The 13,425-nt window shown below is 32.2% G+C and overlaps 1 protein-coding gene across 3 annotated transcripts in view; it reads left to right on the forward strand.

Moving 5' to 3' along the window:
- The window catches only part of DCAF6 (DDB1 and CUL4 associated factor 6), an 88,782-nt gene that overhangs the window by 13,793 nt on the left and 61,564 nt on the right, over positions 1-13,425 (forward strand). For all 3 annotated transcript variants that reach the window (XM_012728994.1, XM_012728992.1, XM_012728993.1), the window contains exons 3-4: positions 3,765-3,857; positions 8,022-8,207. In XM_012728994.1, the coding sequence (XP_012584448.1) occupies positions 3,765-3,857; positions 8,022-8,207 (279 nt within the window). The remainder of the gene's footprint in view (positions 1-3,764; positions 3,858-8,021; positions 8,208-13,425) is intronic.

Here is a 13,425-nt window from a genome sequence, read left to right on the forward strand (position 1 = left end):
CACCCTACTGATACTGCTTTTGTGAAGGTCATTAGTGACCTTAATGTCTCCACATCTAGTGACCACTACTCAGAAACTTTACACATTGGCTGAACACATGCTCTTTTATGAAACATTTTTCCTCTTGATTTCTGCCAATACCATTGTCTCTTGGTTTTCTCCCTATCTCATTAACTCATTGTCTCCTTGTCATCTTTGTAGCAGATTCCTCTACTTTGTAACCAACAAATATTTGGTATACCCAGACTCTGCCTGGCTTCTCCCACCTTTTCTCTTAGTTCTAAGTGATACTATCCAGTCCCATGGCTAAACAAAGCAAAGCAAAGCAAAACAAAAACACAAGTACATGACTTTCACCTTTCCACTTTACCCCAGAACCTCTGATTCGTATGTCCAACTCTACTTAGCATTGCCAGTTGCATGTCGAATAGGCACTCTAAAGTTAACAGTTCTATTTTTAATTTTTATTATGAAAATTTCAAGAATACTTTTATATCTCATCACCTGGATTTAACAATTTTTCTGTTTCCTTTTTTCCCCTTCCTGAAGTAACAGAATTTTAAAGTAAATCCCGGTCAGCCTTCATTTTACCCCTCTATATAAGCCTAAAAGCAATGGACATTTTCTGTGCAACTAAAATGTCATTATATAATTTAGCAAAACTGACAGTGTATTTTTGTTAGCTAATACACAGTTGATAATCAGATTTCTCTCATTCTTTAAAAATATCTCTTTATAGTTGTTGAAAAGAGGATCCAGGCAAAGTCTATCTCTTGGTTGCTATGCTTCTTAAATGCTTATTAATGTAGAGCAGTATTCCCCTTTTTGTTCCTGTCATTGACTTGTTAAAGAAACCAGGTCAGTTTTCAAGTAGGATGTACCACATTGTAGATAATTGGCTTGTTTTCTTACAGTGTCATTTAATGTGTTTGTATACTTTGTCTGTCCTACTCGTTGAAATTACTTTGAGAGCTTTGATTAGATTCACATTCAGATTCACATTCCGAGGCAGGAATACTACAGGTGATACTGTGTGCTTTTGTATTTATCACATGAAGAGGCACACCTGTTTGATTGTCCTGCTTTTAGTGATGGTCATTTGTTCATAAGACTCAGGTGGCTAAAACAAACACTTGCTTGTTTTCTCCCATAATGAGCTATTTATTGTCTTTGTTGTCAAGTTTTTAAGTTGTGGACTTCTGTATCTTTGTTTTTAAATTTACTTTCACATTTTACTGAATGCATTCTTAAATATCACATTTTACTGAATGCATTCTTAAATAATATTTTTCTAAGGGTAAGTGGAAAGTGAATGTTTCTTACAGCATTTTTCATATATCATTAATTATAGTGATTAATATTTGAGTGTTAAACTGTCTATATATTCCAGAGATAAATCTCATTTGATAATGTTATGTTATCTATTTTTATATATTGCTTTACTCAGTTTGCTTAAATTTTGTTTGAGATTTTTTGCATATACATTAAGAATATTGGTGTAAAGATTTCTTGTATCTATGAGTTGGAAAGTATTTTGTCTTGTTTAATTTTCTGAAAGACTTGATAGAGAATTCTCTTTTTTTTTTTAATGTTTGGCAAGATTTGCCTGTGAAGCCATCTGTAACTGGAATTTTCTTTGTAGAAAAAATCTAGTTAAAATTCTTTAATAAAAATAGACTATATCTTAAGTAATTTTTTTATCTTAAGTGAATTTTAATATATGTATTTCAAGGATTTTGTCTATTTCATGCAAGTTATTAGACTGTTATAAAGTTGTATCTAATATTCCCTTACATGTTTAAATATTTGTAGAAATGTAGTTAGTGATGTCACCTCTTACAGTCCTAATACTAGGAACATGGTATCCAGCCCATTTTTTTCTTCATTAGTGTCAGTAGAAGTTCATCAATCTTATTTGTCTTCTTAAAGAACCAGTTTCTAGACTCAGTAATTTTTCTGTTGTGAGAACCATTATTTCTAATTTTTCCTGACTTTGGGTTTATTTGCTTAATCATTTTTTGGGAGAAAGCTGAGGTTATTGATATGAGACCTTGTCTTTCTAATTGCTTTTTTAAGGTTATTTTAGTACTATAAATATTCTTCTAGCTTTTGCATTAGCTGTAACTCACACATTGAGTATTATCCTTTTTTTTCATACATGTCAAGATACTTTCTAGCTTACTTTGTAATTTCTTATTTGGTCATCTGTAATGTAAGAGTTTTAAACTCTTTTGCGTTAATGATTTATAATTTAATTCCATTTTGGCCAGAGAACATAGATTGCTTGATTTGAAGTTTTCTAAATATATTGAGATTTGTCTTGTGACTCATAAGTATTGTTTACAATGGAGGTAAAAGAATGTGTTCTGATGTTTTTAGTTACTTCAGATGTGGTAGGAAATCATATTACCCATCTTACCTGAACGTAGAAGTCTAGTTATATTTTTTTGTTAATTTAGAGAGTGTTCATATATCATAAAGTTCACCTGATTTAAGTGTGCAATTTATATATTTTTGTTATATTCAGAAAGTGCACAGTGTCACTACTGTCTCATTTCCATGTATTTTTAACATCCCAAAAAGAAAATTCATGTCCATTATCAGTCAATGCCATTCCTCCTCCACCCAGCTGTTGGCAGTCACTAATCTGCTTTCCGTCTCTATAGATATGTCTGTTGTAAATTTTTCATATAAATGGAGCCATATAATATGTGTCCTTTTCAACTGGCTTCCTTTGATAGCATAGTGTTTTCAAGGTTCTTCCATGAGGCAGTGTTGTTTCATTTTATGTCTGAATAAGATTTGTTATGAATAGTAACATTGTGTTTATAGATATTTGGGTTGTTACCCCTGTTGGCAATTATGAATAATGCAGCTGTTGCCCCATTATTCATAACTTTTATGTGAGTAGGATTTCAGTTCTTTTGGGTATATACTTGTTGGGGATTGCTGGCAATAGGGTAACTCTTACACAGTTTTTGAAGCTAAACTGTTTTCCAAAAAGCTGCACGATTTTGCATTCTTGTCAATTTATGTATAGGATTTTCAATTTCTCGGTATCTTCACCAATTTTTGTTATTTTCTAAGGTTTTTGTTTTTGGGGTTTTTTTTTTTTTTTAAAGAAATTATTGTAGCCATCTAGGTTGGTGTGAAGCAGTAACTCATTGTGGTTTTAGTTTCCATGAAGATTTTATGAAAGTTTTAATAGCTTTGGATTTTACATTTAGACCTTTCGCATTTGCAATGTGAAGTAGAGGTCCAGATACATATTTTTTGCTTGTGTATATCCAATTGTTGGAATATCAATTTACTGAAAAGACAGTTCTTTCTCTGTTGAATGGTTTGAGACCACTTGTCAAAATTATTTGAATATGAAAGTAAGAGTTTATTTCTGGACTCTCAGTTCCATTCCATTGGTCTTTATGTCTGTGATCATGATGGTACTTCTTAGCCTTGATTACTGTAGTACTGTAGTTCTGTAGTTAGTCTGTCTAGTTCCAGTTCCTTTTTAGATGGCTTGGTTTAAACATATTTGAATATAATGCAGATAAAGTAAATTCTAATTTCAAAGAGACTCAGACAACTTGTTAATTTTCAGAGCACTGTGTTTGCTAAATGGGAGTCACTATTTTTAATAACAGGTAAATATATTTATCATAGATAGAATCTCCATTAGTGTTACAGGTTTTGAACTGTCAGTGAAATGATGACATATTTGTTTTTATATCCATTTTGCTTAAATTTCCTTTTTACTTTCTTTTTAGGTTAATACAATCTGTTGGAATGAGACTGGAGAATATATCTTATCTGGCTCAGATGACACCAAGTTAGTAATTAGCAATCCTTATAGCAGAAAGGTAAAAATGTTTAAAATAATCTATACTTTCATGAGAGAAAAAGAAAAAAAATTAGAAAAACTGTTCTTTGGAAGAAAAAGACAATTTTTTAAAAAAATTCGATGCTTACAAAATCTAATTTTCAGTGAAACAGTTTAAGAAACTGGATTTTTCTCAGTTTACAGTGAGTAGGTTCTAGTGAAATGCTTCATGACATTTAATTCAAAGTAGGATATCATACTGCATTTTGTTAGATTTTTACTGGTTTTTCTCATTTATGTAGAGAAAATATACAACTATTTTTATATGAGAACATGGTTGCTTGTCAGACCAAAGTCTTATTTAATATTAGCATTCTTAGAGAATAAATGGTCAGTGTATTTTATTTTTCCTCATACTTAAATAGTTAAAATATTTAAATAAACGTTATTGGCTGTTTAGCCGGAAAGGAGGTTCCTATTGAGGCTATGCTTGATTGTAAGACATTTATTTTATATCAGAAATAGCTTTGCTTAATTGTCCTCACTTAACAGAGGGAAACTTGATATTTTAAAGCCCTGCTTCTCTTAAGTCTATAGTTACTAAGATAGTGTTTTTCTGATTGGTGAAAATTTCCTAGAATATATATATGGAATGCTTTTGGATCATTACTATCAGAATTTTACATTATACAAAGCACTTATCCAGATAATATTTTTTTAAGATGCAGAGCTTCACCCTTTTTAAAATTGAAGTGACATATACATAGCTTAAAATTAACCATCTTAATCATTTTTAAGAGTCAGTTCATTGACATTAAAGACATCTATCATCACTACCATTTAACTATAAAATTCTTTCCATTTTGCAAAGCTAAAACTCTGTTCTTATTAAATAGTAACTCATTCTTCAGTTCCCCAGCCCCTGATAGTCAAGTGTTACATTTGGTCTTTATGAATTTAATTATTTTAAGAACCTTCTGTAAATGCTTGTACAATACTGTCTTTTTGTGCCTTTTCACTTAGCATAGTGTCATCAAGACTCATCCATGTTGTATCATATGTCAGGGTTCCTTCCCTTTAGGTTGGAATAATACTTACTCATTTTGTGTGACTATATATACACACATACACACATAATTTGTGTGTGTGTGCGTTTATAATCTTAATCTCAGCTCTTACTGTGTTATATATCTTTAGCTTCTCTGAGGTAATTGTAGGCACTCCTTCATCTCTGTTCTCATTGAACTTTGTGAATAAATAGTATATACACACCACATTACTCCAACTGTCAATGGACAGTCTGGTGGCTTCTACCTTTTAGCTATTATGAATAATGCCTCTAAGGACATAGATGTACAAGTAAATACCTCTCAAAAGTCCCTAGTTTCAATTCATTTGTGAATAGACACAATGAAATAATATTTAAGAGTGCCATGTTTCTTTATTTGCTTGTTTTGAAAAAATGACATTCACTTTGATGCATTGGTCACAGAAGAATCTGTATACTTAAAATATGCACATTGAGACTACTTGATTAAAATTTGGTCATAATTTTATTTCAGTGACAGCTTTACTTGTTTAGATTTAGCAAAGAGAAATTTGAGATTTATAAACACTGATTCTCTTAGATTTGCAATTACTAGGACAGCATTTTTTTTTAATAGCAAAATTTTCCTGAGTTTTTAATATAGGCATGAAATGCTTTTTGATCATTTGCAGTTGATCAGTTTGAAAAGTAATTACTTTCTCCTTTCTAGGTTCAGAAATGATTAAACAGATAGTACATATAAAAGATTTTAAGTGTAAAAAACTTTGCTTTGCTCATATAGTAGTTTAATAGGCCCCAAATTGGTATCATATACAATTTTTAAAAATTTTAAAACATTGATGATTTATTACAAAGTGAAGTTTTTGATTCTGAGCCAAATATTACTTGTTAATTCTAATTTGACTCTATTTAAATCCTATGAGTTCATAGGAAGGTTAATTTATTACAAATAAATTTTGAGGGGCTTCCCTGTGGCCAAGGGGTTATATCTCAGTGCTGTCACCATGATTGCCCACTGCATAGGCCTGAGTTCGATCCTTGACCAGGATGCTAACTCACATAATGGTGAAGCAGACCTCTCCTGTTTCACGTGCTATTCCCCTTAGCAGTGTTGTTCATTAAATCTGCCTATTCTGCTCCCCACTCTTTGATGAATCCACTCACCCCCAACACCTCCGTCTTCACCCCAGCTCTTCTACACAAAAATAAATATATCAACAGAAAAAATTTTTTAAAACACTTCCTATAAATTTAGGAGAGTGTAGATGCCCCTTATAAATGGTGTCATATATTAATTATATAAACAGAGATGTTTGTGAAATTTCATTTTCCACAAATTATAGGCAAGTTTATGTGCACTACTCTTCCCACTGACAAGCTAAGAAATGGCTGATTAAGTACTTTGAAAATTGTTCTAAAAGTAACAAATAACTACCTTAATAGTAGAGAATTATCTATTATTAAAATAGAAGGGAAAGGTTAACTTAGAGAATTGAGCCCTTTTGCTCTGAAGGTACTTGTTACCCTGAGCCTCTTTCAGTATAACATCACACATTTCATTTAGTCTCCTAAAGAACAGTTTGTCCAACTTTTTGGTTTTTCATGACATTGACTTGTCGTCTTGTTGTTTTGGTCTATTAGACCAGTTTTTTATGCTTCTCAATTTGCATTTGGCTGACTGTTTATTCATGAGTGTACTACACTAAACTATTTGCTAAGTCTAAGTTTCCACAGGTAATAATAGTTTGTGGCACATGATAGTAGTTTGTCCCCTTACTGGTGATGTTAACTTTGATCTCTCCATTATTTAGGTACATTTACCATTTGTAAGTAATAAACTTCATGTAAGGTAGAATGTTGAGACTATTTTACAATATACTCTTAGATGTTAACTTTGATCTCTCCATTATTTAGGTACATTTACCATTTGTAAGTAATAAACTTCATGTAAGGTAGTATGTTGAGACTATTTTACAATATACTCTTAAAATCTTTCTTACAGTATTTTTAGTATTACTTAATTCTTGCTATAATCATTACAATGTGATTACAAAATAATGATTTTTCATTCTGTTGTGTTTTTTACATTTATTAATTGATCCTATTTTGTAAATAAGAGCATTTCCTTTGTCACTGCTACTAAAAAAAAAAACTATGAAATTATAGCTTCTGGTTTGATTAAGTATATTATAATCTATCACTTATACTCTTTTTTGATGAGCACATTGTCCCCAGTTTGTTTAGAGGGACCTTTCAAACCAACTTGATATAGTTTGAATTACTCCTATTGTTTCTTTAGCTTTCTTTTTAAAGCATACCAGATATTCCCATTATAAATACACTATGGGGATATACCATAGTTATTCAACCAGCCTATTTTTTTAATTATAAAAAGTCCATCAACAGTTTGCTTGTATGTGTGTATTTGTGTGTGTGTTGTTGAAGGTATATCTTGGGTAAATTCTTAGAAATAACAATTGTCAAAGTAGATGAAAGCATATGTGTTTTTTTAAGGAATTGCTAAATTTTAGTCATCTACCATTTAACAGTTGCCCAGAAATATTTAAGAGCCTATTTCCTCATTTATAGTGTGTTGTCAAGCTTTTAGTTTTTGTTATTCTAGTAAGTGGGAATTGATATTTCAGTGTTTTAATTTCTATTTTCCTTATGAAAATAAAGTTGGATATATTCTCACTTTTTCCACATTTTTAAGGATGATACATATATTTGTGGACTGCAAAGTTATCCTTTTTAAAAAATCAGTTTTTGTCAGATTTGTCCCCCTTTAAGCACTGTTGTTGGAAACTTGTTCTTTATTTGCAATATAAGTTTTTAAAATATTTTAAATTACTTTAGTAATTCAGTTGATTCAGTAATTCAGTACTGCTGAATGAGTCAGATACAGAAAATAGGTAGACATATTCAACTTTGTTGGCACTATTTCTTTTAATAATACTCCATTTTCATCTCTGGGGAGAGGAATGAAAATCTGTTTTTCTGACTTTTCCCCTAATTATGATAATTTAGAATCAAACAATTTTTCACTGAGATGGGAATGTTAATGAGAATTTTTACTGACTGTGATTCTATTAAGTATGAATGTTTTTCATTAGGTAAGAATAAATTACCAAACATCTGTTTTTCTGTGTGTTTTAGGTTTTAACAACAATTCGTTCAGGGCACCGAGCAAATATATTTAGTGCTAAGTTCTTACCATGTACAAATGATAAGCAGATTGTATCCTGCTCCGGAGATGGAGTAATATTTTATACCAATGTTGAGCAAGATGCAGAAACCAACAGGCAATGCCAATTTACGTGCCATTATGGAACCACCTATGAGGTACAGTATTATGTTTATATAAGTGTATATGTTTTCGTATAAGTTTATATGTATGTGTAAATAATGTATATATTTGTCTATATTCATACATTACAGGCATATGTAAGCAAAGAAATTACTAACAGAATAATTAGATTTCAGTAAAATATTTGATAAAATGTATCTTACTATTCTTGGTAAGGACTTGTTGATTTTCACTGTCTTTAAAAATGCCAACATAGGTTCTTTTTTTTTTTCAATACTTTTTTTTTAAAGATTTATTTATTTGTGCATACAGAACTTGGTTATAGGTCAGAGGTGCAGGGGCGGTGAGAGGGTTCACCAGAGATAGAGTGGGGAGCAGAACAAGCAGATCTTGGTAGTACACTGCTGAGCAGCGGGTGGGTCAGGAGAGGTCTGCCACGCCATGTGGTCACCTCCGGGGCAGGCTGGTACCTAACTCTTGCAGGAGTGGCTTTAGCTTCTTAGTGCTGTGCTTTAACCCGCAGCGTCACCAGGGAGGGTCATGCCAACCTAGTTTCACTGATAAATTTCTTATTGTTTAGTTCTTTTATTTCTGCTCTCTTTCTCTAGTCTTTGTTATTTCTGTCTAATGTTAACTTTGTGTTTAGGTTTGTTTTTTCTTTTTTAGTACAGTAAGAGGTATAATTAATGTTTTGATATTGTTCTTATTTTTTTTTTAAGATTTATTTATTCATACAGAACTGGGGTACAAGCCAGAAATGCAGAGGGTGAGAGGATGCACCAGAGACAGAGCGGGGGGCAGAACAGGCAGATCAACGAAGTATACTGCTGAGGGGAGCAGCGGGCGGGTCAGGAGAGGTCTGCCAGGCCATCTGGGCACCTCCGGGGCAGGCGGGGATCGAACTCATGTGGAAGTGGCTTTAGCTTCTCAGTGCAGTGCTTTAACCCACTGTGCCACCAGGAGGGCCCGTTGTCATTTTTTAATGTAACATTTGTGGTTATACATTTCCCACATACAATTTCCTGTTTACATTTAAAATAATTACTGTTAGGAAAGGAGGAATTATTGCCATTTCATTAACTTTTTTTTCTAATATCTATATTCTTGTCTTGCTGCCAAGACATTTCATTGAATTTTTTGTTGTGACATACTTTGGTGCCTTTCTTGTTTTCTTATTTTTTGTTTTTTTTTTTCCATTATGGTTATTATACGGATTATATAAAAATCTTAGTTTTAATGATAGTAACTTTAATCACATATAAAAATTATATTCCTTTACATTCCCATTTTATGTTCTCACTATTACAAATTAATAAACTTTTTGTATTTATGCAATTTTTTATATTAATGTTTTTATTTTTAAAATTGTTTACCTTATTTGAAAGTTGTTTATTTTCAGTAATTCAGTATTACAGAATTCTACATTTGTTTCCGCATTTATCTTTACCAGAGATATACTTCCTCATACTTTTGTGTTGCTGCCTAACATGTATCTGTTTCAATTTGAAGGGGTTTCCATAATTATAAGGCAGATCTTGTGGTGTTGAAGTCCCTAAACTTTTGTTTAACCAGGAAAATCTTTATTTGTCCTTCATTTACAAAAATAATTTTGCTAGTTATCATTTTCTTTGTTCAGAGTTTTTTCCTCTCAGCATTTTGAATATATTATCCTATTCCCTCTGGCTTGTCACCTATGTGATGATTCACATTTCTCTTGCTGCTTTCATGACTGTGTCTTTGATTTTTGACAAGTTGTTTATAATTTGTCTTTTTAAGGGCCTCTTTTAAAATTCGAATGTTCTTTCTTTTGCCCTCAGATTTGTGAGGTTTTCAGCCAACTGGTGAGAAAATTAGGATGCTTTCAAATAGAAACTCTCTGTCCATCACTCTTTCTTCCTCTTCTGTGACTCCCATAAAAAAGTATATTGGGGGGCCCTCCCTGGTGGTGCAGCAGGTTAAAGCACAGCACTAAGAGGCTAAAGCCACTTCAGCATGAGTTTGATCCCCGCCTGCCCCGGAGGTGACCCACATGGCGGGGCAGATCTCCCCTGACCCACCCACTGCTCCCCTCAGCAGTGTACTTCATCAGCTGTCCTGTTCTGCTCCCCACTCTGTCTCTGGTGAATCCTCTCACTGCCCCTGAACCTCTGGCCTATACACCTGTTCTGTATGCACAAAAAAATAAATCTTAAAAAAAAGTTAAAAAAAAAAAGTGTAGGCCCTCCCTGGTGGCGCAGCGGGTTAAAAGCACAGCACTGAGAATCTGAAGCCACTTCAGCATGAGTTCGATTCCCGCCTGCCTCCTGCCCGGGAGGAGACCACATGCACAAAGAGCCAGACCTCTCCTGACCCGCCCGCTGCTTCCCTCAGCAGTGTACTTCGTCGATCTGCCTGTTCTGCTCCCCACTCCGTCTCTGGTGAAGCCTCTCACCGCCCCTGAGCCTCTGGCCTGTACCCCAGTTCTGTATGCACAAATAAATAAATCTTTAAAAAAAAAAAAAAAGTGTATTGGTCAGTTTGTTGATGTTTCCTAAGTCTTTCAGGCTTTCTTCACTTTTTCCTTTTCTCATGGCTTGATACTTTTAAATGATTTATCTTCAAGTTTATGATTCTTTTTCCTGTTTAATCAATCTACTGTGATCTCCTACTGTGAAGTTTCAGATTTAGTTATTATATTTTTTTCACTACAAAATTTCTGTTTGACTCTCTTTTCCAGTTTCTGTCTCATTGGTGATATTCTTATTTATTCATAAATTGTTTTCCTGATTTCTTTTAGTTGTCTTGTATTTTCTTATAATTCATTTAATGTTTTAAGGCAATGAATTTGAATTTTTTAAAAATGAATTCATATGTCTTTAGTGTTAGTTTCTAGAGATTTACTTTGATTCTTTGATTGGGCCATGCTTCCCTGCTTCTAGTTCCTGGTCATTTTCGTTGTTGTGCTTAATTTATAAATTAAACTTTATTATAGATAGACATGTATGTTTAGGAAAATATATAGTATATATAGGGCTTGATCATATCTAGTTTCAGATAATCACTGAGGCTCTGGGAATGTATGCCCTAAAGTTTGAGAGTGACTGCTATATTTCATAGTTTTCTGAGCTTCTCATTCCTTCTATTACTGCTTTTATACTTACTAGAAATGGATATTGGATTTTGTCAAAAATGATTTATGAACGTGTTTTGAGAGTATTATATTGGTTTGTTTTTTAGTTTCTTAATATGATGAATTATATTCATTTTTCAAAACTAAGATCAGTTTGGGTTCCAAACTGAGCACACGTTTTCAGTTCGCTTAAATTCTTACTTAGATATGTTCTTGAGAGATAATAGTCTTTGATGTAGAGATTTGTTTTTATAAGTTTTTGTTGTTGTTGTTTTATTATCTTTGGTTTTATTGCCAGCATATTGCTAACCTGTTACAAAATCTTGGAAATATTTTATCCTCTTCAGTTTTCTGAAGGAGTTTGTATAGAATTGATAATATTTGTTCTTACTGATTAACAGGAAACTATAAATCAGAGATGTTCTTCAGGGGAGGGGGAGTGACTAAAACTGGGGAGGGATAGTGTAGGGGTAAATTGGTGGGAATTTTATGGAGACTATACCTGAGAAAAGAAAGCAAACATTGTAAAATAATGAACAATGATGCTTTATATGTGTGTGTGTGTGTGAATGTGTATATATATATTTGTTTTTACTTATTTATAGTCAAAGAATATACTTTATATGATTTTGAATCCTTTTAATTTTAATAAACTTGTTTTACATCCCATGATATGGTCTTATTTGGTAAATGAGTATTCATTGAAAAGAATATTCTTTTGTATGTGAAATCTTCTATAAATGTCTATTCTGGCAAGATGACTGATAACAATGTTCAAATCTTTTATATTTTTATGGTTACTTGTTTTGTCAATTTTTACTGTTGAAATCTAGTAATTTTGGATTGTCTATCAGTTCTGTGAATTACTAATTCATATAGTTTAAAAACCTGCTATTTGGCTTTTATATTCTGAGTGTTCATGATTTGAACACCCATTTGTCATTGTGGCATGACCTGTTTATCCTCATTAATAGCCTTTGCTTTGGTACTTGCTATTTATATTGCAAATCTAACTTCCTCGTTATTAAAGTTACAAGGGTTATTTTTTACTTTCAGTCTAGCTATGTCTGTATTTAAAGTTGGTTATATTAAAGACATTTTATTTCTAGACAATCAAAATATAAATTTCATATTGTTTTGGTACAGGAATCTAGGCAATTATCCTGTAAAAGACCAAATAGTACATATTTTAGACTTTATAAGCCAAGTAATCTTTGTTTCATCAAAAAAAGACTGCCATTTTATAAAAAAAAGTTGACATAGCCATATGTAAATAACTGGGTGTGGCTGTGTTTTAAGTTCTTATTTACAAAACTGAGTAGCAGGTCATAGTTAGGCAGGGAGATGTTCTTCGCTGACTGCTACGCAAATAATCATTTTTACTTTTTGATATCTGAAAAAGTGTTTAATTTGTTTAGAAACCTTTATCTATGGGTATAGAATTCCAGTTGGGCAGTTTATTTTTTTCTTTTAGAACTTTAAAAATCTTGCACCATTATCTTCTGGCTTGCCTAGATTTTGGCAAGAAGTTTTCTGTTCTTTATTGCTGGCTTTATGTAATTTAAGAATAATGTGTTTTTCATCCTTGCTGAAACCTGAGTATTTTATTTTAAGAATAGATCACAATTCTGGTCCTACTCTGAGTGGATATTTGGGATTTTAAATTTTTAAGTATTTAGTTAATATGATTCATATTTTGTAAACATCCTAGTACATCCTAGTAAACTAAGATAATTTCTGTTCATTTCATCCTTTAAGCCACTATTTGTTTTTAGCATAAAATCTAAACTCCTGTGGGTCACGGGAGAGGCAAATGATCAGCTTTAGTAGATAATGACACATGGTTTTTCAAAGCAGTTGTGTCATTTCATACTTCCATTAATAATGTGTAAGTGTTTCAATTGCTCTACCTCATGGACACTTGATAGTATATCAACATTGTAGATCCAGTATAATATATTTGAATATCCACTGCTAATATTATCAGGTGTTTTTCATTTTAGTCATTCTGATGGTGTATAGTGATATTGACTTAGGATTTTTTTTTTTGTATTTCCTTCATAGTAATGAATTAGAGCACCTTTGCATGTACAGTTTCAAAATGTAAGAACATATCTTCTATTATATGAGAATATGTAAAAACA

Source organism: Condylura cristata, unplaced genomic scaffold, assembly GCF_000260355.1.
Source record: "Condylura cristata isolate star-nosed mole 26May11 unplaced genomic scaffold, ConCri1.0 scaffold00024, whole genome shotgun sequence".
In the NCBI taxonomy this organism is placed as follows: Eukaryota; Metazoa; Chordata; class Mammalia; order Eulipotyphla; family Talpidae; genus Condylura; species Condylura cristata.